The sequence below is a fragment of the Jaculus jaculus genome, chromosome 4 (genome assembly GCF_020740685.1).
Source record: "Jaculus jaculus isolate mJacJac1 chromosome 4, mJacJac1.mat.Y.cur, whole genome shotgun sequence".
Classification (NCBI taxonomy): Eukaryota; Metazoa; Chordata; class Mammalia; order Rodentia; family Dipodidae; genus Jaculus; species Jaculus jaculus.
This window is the reverse complement of record NC_059105.1, coordinates 66,000,445-66,014,032: the sequence shown is the minus strand read 5'-3', so window position 1 is coordinate 66,014,032 and position 13,588 is coordinate 66,000,445. Positions and strand designations below refer to the sequence as shown.

At 41.3% G+C, this 13,588-nt stretch overlaps 1 protein-coding gene across 6 annotated transcripts in view; it reads left to right on the top strand.

Moving 5' to 3' along the window:
* Map3k20 (mitogen-activated protein kinase kinase kinase 20) overlaps positions 1-13,588 on the top strand; it is a 188,993-nt gene that overhangs the window by 119,649 nt on the left and 55,756 nt on the right. For all 6 annotated transcript variants that reach the window (XM_045146950.1, XM_045146949.1, XM_045146948.1 and 3 more), the window contains exons 10-11: positions 1,240-1,346; positions 10,856-10,991. In XM_045146950.1, coding sequence (XP_045002885.1) covers positions 1,240-1,346; positions 10,856-10,991 — 243 coding nt within the window. The remainder of the gene's footprint in view (positions 1-1,239; positions 1,347-10,855; positions 10,992-13,588) is intronic.

Sequence of the window (13,588 nt, the reverse complement as noted above, 5' to 3'; positions counted from 1 at the left end):
CTTGCTGCCTAAGCATGTGAAGTCTTCAGCAATAGGATCTTACCATCTGTTACTAGTGGGAAACCAAGGGCCTTAGCAAAATCCCTTTTTGGATATTTTATTTTTATTTACTCATTTGACAGAAAAAAAGAGAGAGAGAGAATGGGTACACCAGGGCCTCCAACCACTGCAAATGAACTCCAGATGCATGCACCACCTTATGCATCTGGCTAATATGGGTCCTGGGGAATCAAACCTGGGTCCTTTGGCTTTGTAGGCAAACACCTTAGCTGTTAAGCCATCCCTCCAGCGCCCACCCCCCCCCCCTTTAACCTTTTGTCTCAGCCTTGGCTACAGTCCAAAGAGACTAGGGTAGACAGTGCCTACTGAAGAAACAGCAAGTACTTTTCAGTTTCTACCAAGCTTTACACTTTACAGTGTCCCAGAACCAAAGCTAATTTAGGAGGATAAATAGTAAAATTATTATGCCTTTAAAAAAATTTTTTTTCCAACCATCTAATTTGGAGAATTTCATTAATGCCCTAGATTGGTAGGTAGATATCGCTCCGATTTTATAAAAATATTTTCAGGGGCTGGAGAGATGGCTTAGTGGTTAAGATGTTTGCCTGCAAAGCCAAAGGATCCCAGTTTGATTCTCCAGGACCCACATAAGCCAGATGCACAAGGGGGAGCATGATTCTGGAGTTTGTTTGCAGTGGCTGGAGGCCCTAAACACCCATTCTCTCTCCCTCCCTCCCTCCGTCCCTCCCCCCTCTCTCCTTCTCTCTTGAAAATAAATAAATAAAATATACATTTAAAAATATTTTCAAGCATTAGAAAAGTTGAAAAAATCTTAAGAGTATCAATATATTCAGTATGTATAATCTACTGTTATATTTTTACTAGTTTTATCAAATAAGTAGATTTTTCTAAATGACTTCAATTTTTCCTTGTTGGAATCCTTAATCATATCACAGAGAATTAGCACTCCCTTACCTACAGAAAAATACTAATTATCCTCAATATCCCAACCTTAGGCCATATGATAGAAAATCAACATGTGATCTATCCTTTTGAGTAACTAATTGAGAATAAAGAACATAGTCCCCTAAACTAGAGTGATCTGCTGATTGTGAAGTCACTGAATCAGAACAGTGTCAGGCTTTTATCCCACGTTGTCATAACTTTCTCCTGGCTGTTTTCTTGTGAATGTTTCCCACCTGCGGTGCCTACAGTGACTACTGTTTTTCTCTTTTTTAGAAACGACCGTCATTCAAGCAGATTATTTCAATTCTGGAGTCCATGTCAAATGACACAAACCTCCCTGACCAGTGCAACTCATTCCTGCACAATAAGGCAGAATGGAGGTGGGTAGACCTGGCCCGGGCCAGCCCTGGCTCCTGGTCCTTCAGTCACCTCACTGCTCACTTCCTCACTACAGAGCAGAATCAGACAGCCAAGTGGAAGAGCACTTATTCAGGTTTCTTAGGTCACCTAATCCTATAGGTTTCTTTTTTTGTTTGTTTGTTTGTTTGTTTGTTTTGTTTGCTTGTTTTTGAGGTAGGATTTCACTGTAGCCCAAGCTGACCTGAAATTTATATAGCCCTCAGGCTGGCCTCAAACCTACAGCAATCCTGCTACCTCTGCCTCCTGAGTGCTGGGATTAAAGGCCTTACACCTGACTCTAAGCAGGTTTCTCTATGCTTGCATGGTGTTTGGGTGTCTGGAAAGAGTATTGAAATTTTATTTTCTGAGACACAAAGAAGCCACCAGACATTTCTCTGTACACATTCTGTGTTAGGGAGCTTTGGCTCTGTCCACTAAAACTAAAAATAGAGTTGCACTTGAAATTTGCAGAGTACTGTATCTGTTAGTGCAAGGACTACGAAAATACTTTTAAAAGAAAACATTGAATGTTATAAATCCTAATAAAACAAACTCAGTAATGAGAGAATTGTACGAGTGGGAAAAGTAAGCTCAGGCTGCAACCATTGGGCCAGATCACGTGATGCAGGGACTATAAATAGCATGTTTGGGAGAGGACACTAGCCTCCCCTGACTCGGTAAGACTTGGAGTCATTTCTTCTCTGCTCCCATAGCCCTAACAGTAACATGATGCCTTACGCCATCTGCTGATGCCAAATGAATACTGCATGCACTTCAGCAGCCAGTGGATTGTCTACTCCTGTTGTTACAAATCTTTGGGCTTTCTGATTGTTGTTTTACAGTTACCTGATGTATTTAAAATCTTTAAATCCTTTAAAATCTAGAGCCAGTGAGTTTGACAACTTTTTTACTTAGAGGTGCAAAATTAATACAGTGAGCTCAAGTCTAGCTAGTAGGGACTTTTCTTTGACACTAAAATAATTTACAAACCATGGAAGTAATATTGTATTCCACAGGAACAGGTCACCTCTTCCTTAAAAACCCGTTGTGAGTTTCATTGCCCTTAAGACAAAGACCCACTGCTGTAGCCTGCCCAGGCTCTCCTTAAGAGTAGCGTCCTCTCTCATTGTCGGCCTCAGGTGCCCCCAGGAGGGCACACATCACCCTCACTCAGAGTCTCTGCAAATGTAGCCTCCTCTGTGACAGCCATCCTGACCCCTCCCCCAGACCCTCGCGGCCATTCAGGTGGCATCCTAGCCAGCTAGCATATCTGTAAGGGAGGGTTCCCCGCCCCTGCCGCCGTCTCCAGGCCGGTCACTGAGTTCAGTGCCCTGGGTCCCTGGCGCTGACGAGTCGCACCGCTGCAGGGTTAGCGGAGCAAGGGCTTCCGTGCAGGCCGTCTCTCCGGCGGCCAACCGCAGCTGCGTGGTAAATATACAGAAGGAAGGAAGAAAAGGCCGTAGTGGTCGTAATCAAAATGAAAGACACTGTCCTCGTTTACAAGAAGAGGAGATGTGACTGTCTGCTGTGGCAGATGTGCTTGTTTGCCTCACTCCTTGAGCTCTGCTGGCACAGCGAAGGCTGGTGGCACGGTGCGCACGGGCCGCAGCGACGAGCGTGGCGGTCCCCAAGCACAGGCACTCCACAGCCGCCACGTCACAAACGTCCAGTGCTAAACTGCTGAGGAGTTGTATACAAAGCTCTAGCTGTTTTGACAGATATTATGATAGAGAAATAGTGACTGTCTGAGCTATAACCATGAATTCTGATCTAGTCTCCGGATAAAAAAAGACGATTCCCTGAGGAAATCCTAATTGATGTCATCAAGGGATTAGGAAGATTTTAACACTATTAGTATTAATATACTTTAGATCACATTTCTAAAGTATGCCAACAAAAAAAGTTGAACTTTTTACATAAAAATTAGTATCTTCATATGGCCCAAAACAATGCAGATTATAAATAAATTGACAAAAGAAAAGGCATATGGCTGCACCTTTTTCCTCTGTTGTAGTACATCAGCATTTCTCAGATGTTTTGGTCTTGGGACTTCATTTCACTGTTGAAACATAGTAAGGACTCCAAAAACTTGTTTAAATGAGTCATATCTGATAATATTATTATATAAAAAACAGAACTGCAAAAATTTTAAATGTTTGTTAATTTAAAGAAACAATTAAGTCCTGCTTCTATATTCAGCATGTAGCCTTGTCACATGCCATGAAGCCTCTGGAAAAGTCTATACTGTTATGAAAGAATAAGTGAAAAAGGCAAATTTTGTCATCCTGAAATCTGATTAGGCCTCAAGAATATACTAATGGGAACATTAAAAAGCATTTCACACACAAAAAGCAAAACAAAAAACCTGAATGTTGCTTATCATAAGAAAAAAAATGATAGGTGCTGGTTATATAAAAAACAGAACTGAGAAAGAGGAATACTTCTTCCATGAGAGTATAAACTTGTACTCCACTAGGGAAATCAATATGGAAGTTCCTCAAAAAATTAAAATTAGGGCCCGGCATGGTGGCATGCGCCTTTTATCCCAGCACTCAGGAGGCAGAGGTAGGAAGGATCCTATGAGTTCAAGGCCCCCTGAGACTACATAGTGAATTCCAGGTCAGCCTGGGCTGAAGTGAGACCCTACCTCAAAAAACTTAAAAAAAAAAAAAACTAAAATAGGGCTGGAGAGATGGCTTAGTAGTTAAGGCATTTGCCTACAAAGCCAAAGGGCCCAGGTTCAATTCCCCAGGACCCACATAAGCCAGATGCACTAGATGGTGCATGCATCTGGAGTTTGCAGTGGCTAGAGGCCCTGGCATGCCCATCCTCTCTCTCTCTCTGTCTCCATATCTGCCTCTTTCCCTCTCCCTCTCCCTCTCCCTCTCCCTCTCCCTCTCTCTCTCTCTCAAATAATTAAATCTAAAAATAGAACCACCATATGACCCAGGCTATACCACTCTTGGTTATATGCACGAAGGACTATAAAGTCAACACATCACAGAGATGTTTACATATTCATTTCTGTTCAGACTCAGACAGACAAATACCATGTTTTTTATATTTTGAATGTATGTTTAAAAGGATGTATGTATTATTGTCATAGATGTATATGTGTAGGTCACAAAACTATAAAGGTGATCATGAGAAGGGAGGAGGTTATCTTAAGAAAGGTGGAAAATAGAAAGGGTAATGAATACATGTGACAAGAAAGCAGAAGGTAAGACTAAGTGGAGAAAGGGCAGGAACCTGTCAGAGAGGTTGGGGACATTGGAGTAGCATAGTAGGAAAGAGGAATAAATAAGAACAAAAATAATGACCAAAAAATAATAATAATAATGACCGATATGTATGAAATTGCCATGCTGAAACCCATTACTTTGTGTGCTAACCTAAAAAGTTAACAAAAAGAATCAAATTCTCAATTAGAAACAAATAAAAACAAAGGAAAATAAGTCATCAGATTGTCAAAAATTCACATTACGGAGCTGATATGATTTGAGAAATAGCTTAACGGTTAAGGAGCTTGCCTTCAAAGCTTGACAACCCAGGTTCGATTCCCCAGTACCCACATAAAGCCAGATGCACAAAGTGGCACATGCATCTGGAGTTCATTTACAGTGACTAGAGGACCTGGAGTGCCCATTCTCTAACTCTCTGACTCTTGGTCTGTCTCGCTGTCTCTCTCTCTCTCTGCCTGTTTGCAAATAAATAAATAAAAATTCACATTATAAATACACCCAATTATACAGGCTTTCTCACAAGAGTATTTCTGTAGGACAGATGACCTAAAATGTGAATATGCTTTGTCCCCAAAGTTCTACCACAATGTCTTTATTCCAGAGAAAACAAATGGGAATACTGTGCAAGAACTGTATGTGCACTTGTCCAGACAACTCTTATTTAGAATGACAAATCTAGAAATGGACTTTTCTGCAGTGAAAGGTGAATGGTTGTCAAAAATGGTGTCCCCATAAACAAAATAATGCAAAACCATTCGTGATTCCATCAATGTGATGAGTGAGTTAAAATAGAGGCATCAAGCTAGTTTGTTCAGAGTGATTGAAATTTTTGTAAAATAAATACAAATTCATTTATGTGTATACATGCACACAGAAAAAGGTAGCAAAAATCAGTGATGGTAGGCTGGAGAGGTTGCTCAATGGTTAAGACACTTCCCTGCAAAGCCTAAAGACCCAGGTTCAATTCCTCAGAACCCACAAAAGCCAGATGCACAAGGTGGTGCTTGCATCTGGAATTCATTTGCAATGGCTGGAGGCCCTAGCATGCCCTCCCTCTCCCTCCCTCCCTCTCTTTCTCTCTCCCCCTTTCCCTCTCTCCCTCTCCCTGTCCTTTTCTTTCTCCTTCTCTCTCTCTCTAATAAATAAAAAAAATAAAAATAAATTTCTTAAAAATGTCAGTGATTTCACAGGGTAATGGCATTGCTGGAGAGTATTTTCTTTTTTTTTTTTTTTTACCTTTTATACATTAAACTTGGGTTAACTAGATGATATATGTAATTTTTAAGATACTTCCAGGTGAAATCTGTGTGTGGTGGTGTATGCCTGTAGGCCCACCTGTTAAAGAGGCTGAGGCAAGAAGACCACAAGTTCAAGCCCAGCTTAGGAAACATAGCAAGATCTTGTCTTACAACAAAAACAAATAAATAAATAATCAATAAAACCCTAAACCAAAAAAATTATATATATATATATATATTGAAGATGAAAAGGGAGGGGAATTGATGGTAGAGGATGGAGGGAGAAGGCATGTGCCCAGGGGGTGTCCTCAGTGGTTCCTTCAGTACCTGTTAACTGCTCTGGGAGCTAAAGGAATAGGCATGTCCTTACCTGAACCAGTAACCCAATTTGAAAAGCAACAGCTATTGGAACTGAACCTGATAGCTAGTTAAAAACATAGGGAACAGCAACAGCTATAATAATAAGAAACACAGTTATTGTTTATTAGGTTCCTACCAGATGGTGTACTGCATTTGGATTATCTTTCTTCATCTCCATAGCAACCCTAATTATATCACACATGCAAAGCCTGAGGCCTAGGCAGGTTGCATAACTTGCTTGAGATCATACTGTACTAAGCTGGGCCTGGAATTGTCCACAGACCTGCTCTGGCATGCTTCCTGGCATGTAGGTGTTGTTACTGGGCTGCAGCCATTGGTCATACCATGTGCCCTTGAACATGCAACATTCACTTCACTGAATTCTTTTTCATTAAGAATCATTTTAGGTTATCATGGTCAAAAGAGAGACTGTGTAACTCAGCATGTCAAGTACAAAAAGAATGATGTGCCAGGCATGGTGGCACATGCCTTTAATCCCAGCACTCAGAAGGCAGACGGAGGAGGATTGCAGAGAGTTTGAGGCCATCCTGAGACTACTTAGTGAATTCCAGGTCAACCTGAGCTAGAGTGAAACCCTATCTTGAAAAACCAAAACAAACAAACAAACAAAGGTGTGTTTTTATCAGATCTGGATGTTTCAAAGGACATTCATATTGCTTCTTTACTTCAAATTTTGTCAGGTTCCTAAAATCATGTGAACAGGGTCCAAAAGCTGTTAGAAAATGAGAGTCATAGTGAAGTCTGATTCCAGTCCTACTGTGTTTGCAGGTGATAGCTTTCTGGGAGAGTTTCCTCTATGCATAAGCTAGATAAACATCTAACTTTTGAAAAGTAAGATTCTCAACAATCCTTTTTAAAAAGAAAAAAAGCTAGATCATTAAAAAAAAAAAAGCAAAACCACATAAACTATGTTCTTTGACCTAATAAATGAGAGGAAAGGAATGCAGTGGTAGGCGTTTCTCTGTCCATCAAACCCTCAGCCTGCTTCTCCTCCTGCCGCTGTACTGGCAGTACTGGCCGGCGACCTTCCGAGTAGAACCTGGGTTCTCCTGCTGGCCCCGCTTTCAGTTGTCACTAACCTTCGTGATCACCCACAAACCCGTGGCAGTGTGCATGAGTGAGCTGCGTGGGGTGGCAGTGGAGTGTTAGGTTATGTCGCTTGTGCAAAACCCTTTGTTAGTTGTTTTTCCTTGGTGACCAAAGAACTGTCACCATGACGTGCCTTCATGAAAACAAAAAGCAGAGATCAAAAAATGATAATCTTGGGCTGGAGAGATGGTTAAGCGCTTGCCTGTGAAACCTAAGGACCCTGGTTCAAGGCTCGATTTCCTGGGACCCAGGTTAACCAGATGCACAAGGGGGCGCACACGTCTGGAGTTTGTTAGCAGTGGCTGGAGGCCCTGGCGTGCCTGTTCTCTCTGTCTCTCTCTCTCTGTCTATCTGCCTCTTTCTCTCTCTGTCTGCTGCTCTCAAATAAATAAATAAAATTTAAAAGAAGCAAAAAAAAAAGATAATCTTTGCAATATGGATATTAACACCAATCATGTAATAAACAGCACTAATTTTAATATATTTTTATGCTTATCATGTAATACATATGCCATAAGGCTATTTTGGGAAAATGACCTTTGATTTCAAAGTAAGTCTGTCTAATGAAAGAAGATAATTACTATTCATTGCCTATTTTTAGTATAGGGAAAATTAATGCTCTATGCAATAAACCGTAGTTGGATTTTGCTTAAGAGAAAACCAATTTTCCCCAAAAACTGCATTTTTAGAAGGAGGGTTATATAAATGCATCAACATATGCATTTGATACAAAACAGTTACCAATAAAAATACAACCAGGGGGCTGGGGGCATGGCTCAGCAGTTAAAGTGCTGGCTTACAAAGCCTACTGGCCTGGGTTCAGTTCCCTAGTACCCATGTAAAGCCAGATGCACAGTGATTCATGCATCTGGAGTTTGTTTGCAGTGGCAAGAGGTCCTGATGTGCCCATTCTCTCCACCCACCCATCCCCCCATAAATAAAAAGCAAATTAAAAAGTACAGCAAGGAGGATGGTATCTTTAGATGTCCTTAGGTTTGGGTCACAGTCTTATAGCATATCATCTCAGATTCTGGGGTGCAGTAGGGAGCAGTACTGGGAAGCTGGTCCTGGGAAGACATTCTGAGGACATTTTTCCCAGCTAGTGTTCATTTCTGTATCACAGCGTCCTCACTTAACTGTTGATCTGCTTCCAGAGGGCTCCAGATCACAGTGGCCTCCCCGAGCCAGAACTTGAGATGAGGCCTTAGGTTCAATTACAAGCAAAACAGAATGTGTTGGCCAGTAGCCCTCACTGGAAAGACCATCAGTGGAACCAGTCTCACTAGCAGGAGAGTTTGGGCTGTCTTATCCCAACTGTTACACAGAAGAGTGGCCCAGGCGATCTCACTGCTGTGCCTGCCCGGCTCTGTGACCTTGCTGCCGCCCTCTGACCCTCTCACTGCCTAATTGCTAACTGCTTTATGCTACAGAAGTTGACCCTGAGGCTTTCTACACTGATTTTCCCCCTCTTTCAATCTTCCATTTGAAAAATAAAAATAGACTTCTTTATGAATGGGCATAATGTTTTTGTCAGAAATACTCGGATGAATCTTGGATGTTACAAGAGTCATAACTCCGAGAGCTTGTACTTTATGCTGTGACTCTCTCAGTACTTCGTCACCTGGCACCAGAAGAGTGATGGAAGACACAACAGTTGTATCCTATGATGTCCTTGCTCCCAAAGACCCTCAGACAAGCTGATAGCGAAGCCTCGGGCCCAAATCCAGACCCACCTTAAAGCTGCCCACTGAGATAGGCCTTTGCCAGTGGTGCCTACGACCTTGTTGTCTTCATTCAGTTTATGTTGGTAGAAGGGCGTTGAAATAAGACACCCAGTTACTCTGACCTTCCCTGGAAATGCAAAGGCAGATTTGGGTTACATACCTTCATTAGCTTATATCTAGATTATATTCCACACTTGGTCTCAACCATGACTCTGCGGTGTGTAATGGGAGCTGTCTCAGTGGCACCTGCTGGCAGTAATCAGCAGCTAATCTACTAGTACCTTCAGAAATGCCAGGGATCAAACTCCCTCCAGTTTCCTTTACTTCCTCCTAGTCCTCAGTGAGCCTTTCTGGCCCTCCTTCCTGCTCGCTCGCTCGCTCTCCTCACCCTTCTCTTCTCTTATTACCTTGCTTCATTTACAAGCTCTTCAGTAACTCAAGAAAGAGAACTTCCAGTTCTCAGAGCATAAATTTAGACATTAACATCATGACGGCCCTGAAGGAGGGAAAGTTTGTGCCAGGCCATCTTAACAGTTCCAGCTTCTGCAAAGAACGGTTTCTGTTACTGGGCATAGTGTTCTAAGTACGAGGTGCTTGGCCCAGAGACAAGGGAGGGGCCTTCCTTTAAAGATATTCAAGTTTAAAGGACCCTCAGGCTCCCTCTGGTTCACGGTGGTCTAGGCTTGCCAAATTATAAAACTTACCTTGAGAGCTGGAGAGATGGCTTAGCGGTTAAGCGCTTGCCTGTGAAGCCTAAGGACCCCGGTTCGAGGCTCGGTTCCCCAGGTCCCACGTTAGCCAGATGCACAAGGGGGTGCACGCGTCTGGAGTTCGTTTGCAGAGGCTGGAAGCCCTGGCGCGCCCATTCTCTCTCTCTCCCTCTATCTGTCTCTCTGTGTCTGTCGCTCTCAAATAAATAAATAAATAAATAAAACTAAAAAAAAAAAAAACTTACCTTGAGCCTGTATTAAATAGTGGAAAGTCCGAGCCCCACCCAGCCCACTGAGCCGTACGCTCTAAAGAAGGGTCTTAGCAATCTGCCTCTTGTTGTCTTGAGAAAGCTGCCCTTGTAATTCTTAGAATCAGCAAAGTCGTGGGGCCCTGATATCATATAACCACCACCCTTACAAAGAAACTCAGGTTAATCGATTGATGGCTTGAGTTACTCAGCTACTAGGTGGGCAAAAGTGCCCACTTAGGGCTGGAGAGATAATTTAGCCGTTAAGCGTTTACCTGTGAAACCTCAGGACCCCGGTTCGAGGCACACATCTGGAGTTGGTTTGCAGTGGCTGGAGGCCCTGGTGCACCCATTCTTTCTCTCTCTCTCTCTCTATCTGTGTCTTTCTCTCTGTGTGTGTCACTCTCAAATAAATATATAAAAATGAACAAAAATCTTTAAAAAATAAAAGTGCCCTCTCAGTTACTTGCATGATATTAGTCATATAACCTGTGTCATTTTCCCATCTGCCATGCCAGGTCAGGAGGACCTGTTTCTTGGGGTTGCTGTGGGAATATGATGAAGTTCTATATAACAGTACTTTGTAAACTGAAAACAGCTAGCTAAATGGAAGCATTTACTAAATGACTAACCCAAAACACCCGTTTCCAAGCAGGCTGTGTGTGCCCCAGTGGCTCTTCAACGCTTTGTTGAAATGCTTTGAGCTTGACCTGTTGATTTGTAAAGCTAGGAAAGATTTCTGCTTTTCTGGTCAGTTCCTGGTTGATTTCAAAACCCTCACGTTTGTCCTTTATCTGGTGAACATCCAGATGGTCCCATTGAATGTCCGCTCTCCCTTCACCAGCTTTCTCTTCGCAGGTGTGAAATTGAGGCAACCCTTGAGAGGCTCAAGAAGCTGGAGCGTGATCTCAGCTTCAAAGAGCAGGAGCTCAAAGAACGGGAAAGACGGCTAAAGATGTGGGAGCAGAAACTGACAGAGCAGTCCAACACCCCGGTGAGTACCTCGCCCCTGGCCGCTCCCTCACACAGCGCCCAGGAGCTGGCTGAGCATGGCAGCATGGCACGTCTCCTCCCTGCCTCCGCCCTCCCCACCCTGTGCCTGTATATTAACGAACCATATTTGTAGCCAGGAGTGTAAAGCACCACACTGCCAGAAGTAAAAGGAAAAGCATTTCCTCCAGAACTGTTATTCTCAGTGTGGTTATATATTAGTACTTCCAGGATAAAAGCTGATGTTGTTTTGTACAATCTGTTAGTTCCCCTTGGAACATGTGCCTGAACCTACTTAATTCAGCATTGGACTTAACAGTCCATCAGTCATGAATAACTGTAATTCCAAGGCAACAGAGAATGCCTTGATGTGTCAGAACTCAACCACCTTTTCCTTGTCAAATTTAGTTAGCCTGCTGACATAGAGATGGCAGGCTAAGTTAGCATTCCTTTACTTAACTTAGTATTATGATCATGGGCAACATGAGATGGGGAGAAGATTTCTTCTGGAACAACTGCCCAGGATGTTCTATATTCAGGAAGACTTGTTGTTTCCCAAGTTTAGAGGAATATAAAAGCTCTTAAAGATGTATTGTTTATATCCAAACCTTGAATTTATGTGATGTGTTAAACATTTAAACACATTTCATCATTCTCTGCTGTGTCAAGTGACTTATTTTTAAGAAGCAAGGTTATAGTGGGTTTTTCTAGGGTTTTTAATGAGCAATATTTATACACTTAAAATCACAGGTAATGGTGGGTTTAAAAGAAAAGTGCTGACAATTATGCAAAATAAAAAAAAAAGACTCAAATGCCTTAGTTTTGTATTCCTCAAAAAACTTTCCTATCTTAATTTCCATTAGTAGCCAGTGCCCAATTACAAAGTATTTGTGAATGTCTAAAGAAGAAATTTTGCTGGCTCCTTTTCGAACTTGTATGGAGAAGCAACCTGATTTGCAAAAAGAGGGAGACAGAACAAATTCAGTAAACTTAAATGTATGTTACTAGATTTGATTTTTTTCAAAAACTTTTGGTTATCTAGGGAATCTCAAAATAAAAATTGAATTATTATAAGACTATCATAGGATATTTCAAAGCTATCACATTTTATAAGTCTTGTGGATTTAATCAGGCTGTCAAGAAAGGAATGGAGGGAGTTGCCTGTTCAGAGTTGGTACCAGAAGGTAGACTATGAATGTAGCACCTAGGGCGTTACCCTGCTTCTCCCTGAGCAGTGGGGAGCAAGAGTGAGAATGCAGCCTCGTCCCTAAGCCTGGCTACTGAAGTCTGAGAAAGTGTGTGCATGCATGCACACGTGTGTGTATGTGTGTGTATGTGTTTAATGCATTGAAATCTTAAGCTGTAAAGCACTGCATGGCTTGACTCTTTCTAAATGTAGTATTGTCATAGAAAAACTTTTAAACCACCTATTACAGTATGCTTTAGAACCTTGCTTTGGTTTATTGACATCAGTTTTGCTAAGAAATTATGGGCTGCCTTGCACACATTATTGCTGCCAGTAACACACTTGTGTAATAAATAATAAAACACTATGCATGCTCAGTAGGTTGTATGCTTGCATTTTAACTCCATAAAACTTTCTGTAAAGTAACTGCTCTGGGGGCTACCAGCTAACAATGGAGAGCATAAAACAGTCTCAGAGATTCCCATCCCCATTTTTATATATGAAGTCTAAGTTTTCTTTCTGTATAATACTTGCTTTTAATGACTCCTCTGCCTACAGCAGACATTTCTGAGAGGGAAACAAGTTTATACTGAGGTATTTTATTAAGTAAGAGTTTCTAGATGGCTTAAATTAGATTGCTTAAAAGATTAAATAAGTCTTTGAAAGAAGTGGCTAAAGGTGTGGGTTTTCTGTAAGTAGCCTCATCTTCATTATAAAAGTCTAACATCTATGTAAGCTTATAAAAATGATATTATTGAGTTGTTTTTAGAGATGCTATTGTCTGTCCTAAAACTGAAGTGTAAAAGATATTCAGGAAGATGAGTTCTCTATGCATAAATAGGGATAATACTTATTTTTAAATTGTAGCTTGCTGTAAAGTTCTTAAATAAAATCTTATTTGAGAAATATTTACAGAACTGTTTAGTGAGGAGAGATGCCTTGGAGTATAATAAGCAACAAAGAGGTCCTTGGAGCACCTACAATTGGAAACAAGTCTGAAGATCTGAGTAGGTGACTACCGAGGCAGTGAGATCCTGATTCCCATGTTTAAGGATCAGAGCATGCTTTCCTTCTATACACTTGATACTTTTTAGCTGTATTACATAAAGTTATTACTGAACTCACAACTCCTGAGCTATTTTCCTAATAGAATAAGCTGTTTTATGGAAACTGAGCTCCAACTTTAAAAATGAGAACATTGGAACTAAATTTTAGGCACCTTTACACTCAGAAGTTAAAGTTCATTCTAGCATAATATTATAGGCATAAATCATAAATTTACCCATCTTAAACCACATAAAAGTATAAGCTTCAATTTGCTTATTTTCATATCCTAACAGTTTTACCCTTAAATTAGTATGACCAAACATTTATTGGAATAGGTTGGTTATTGAAAATAGTTACATAAAGGGGCA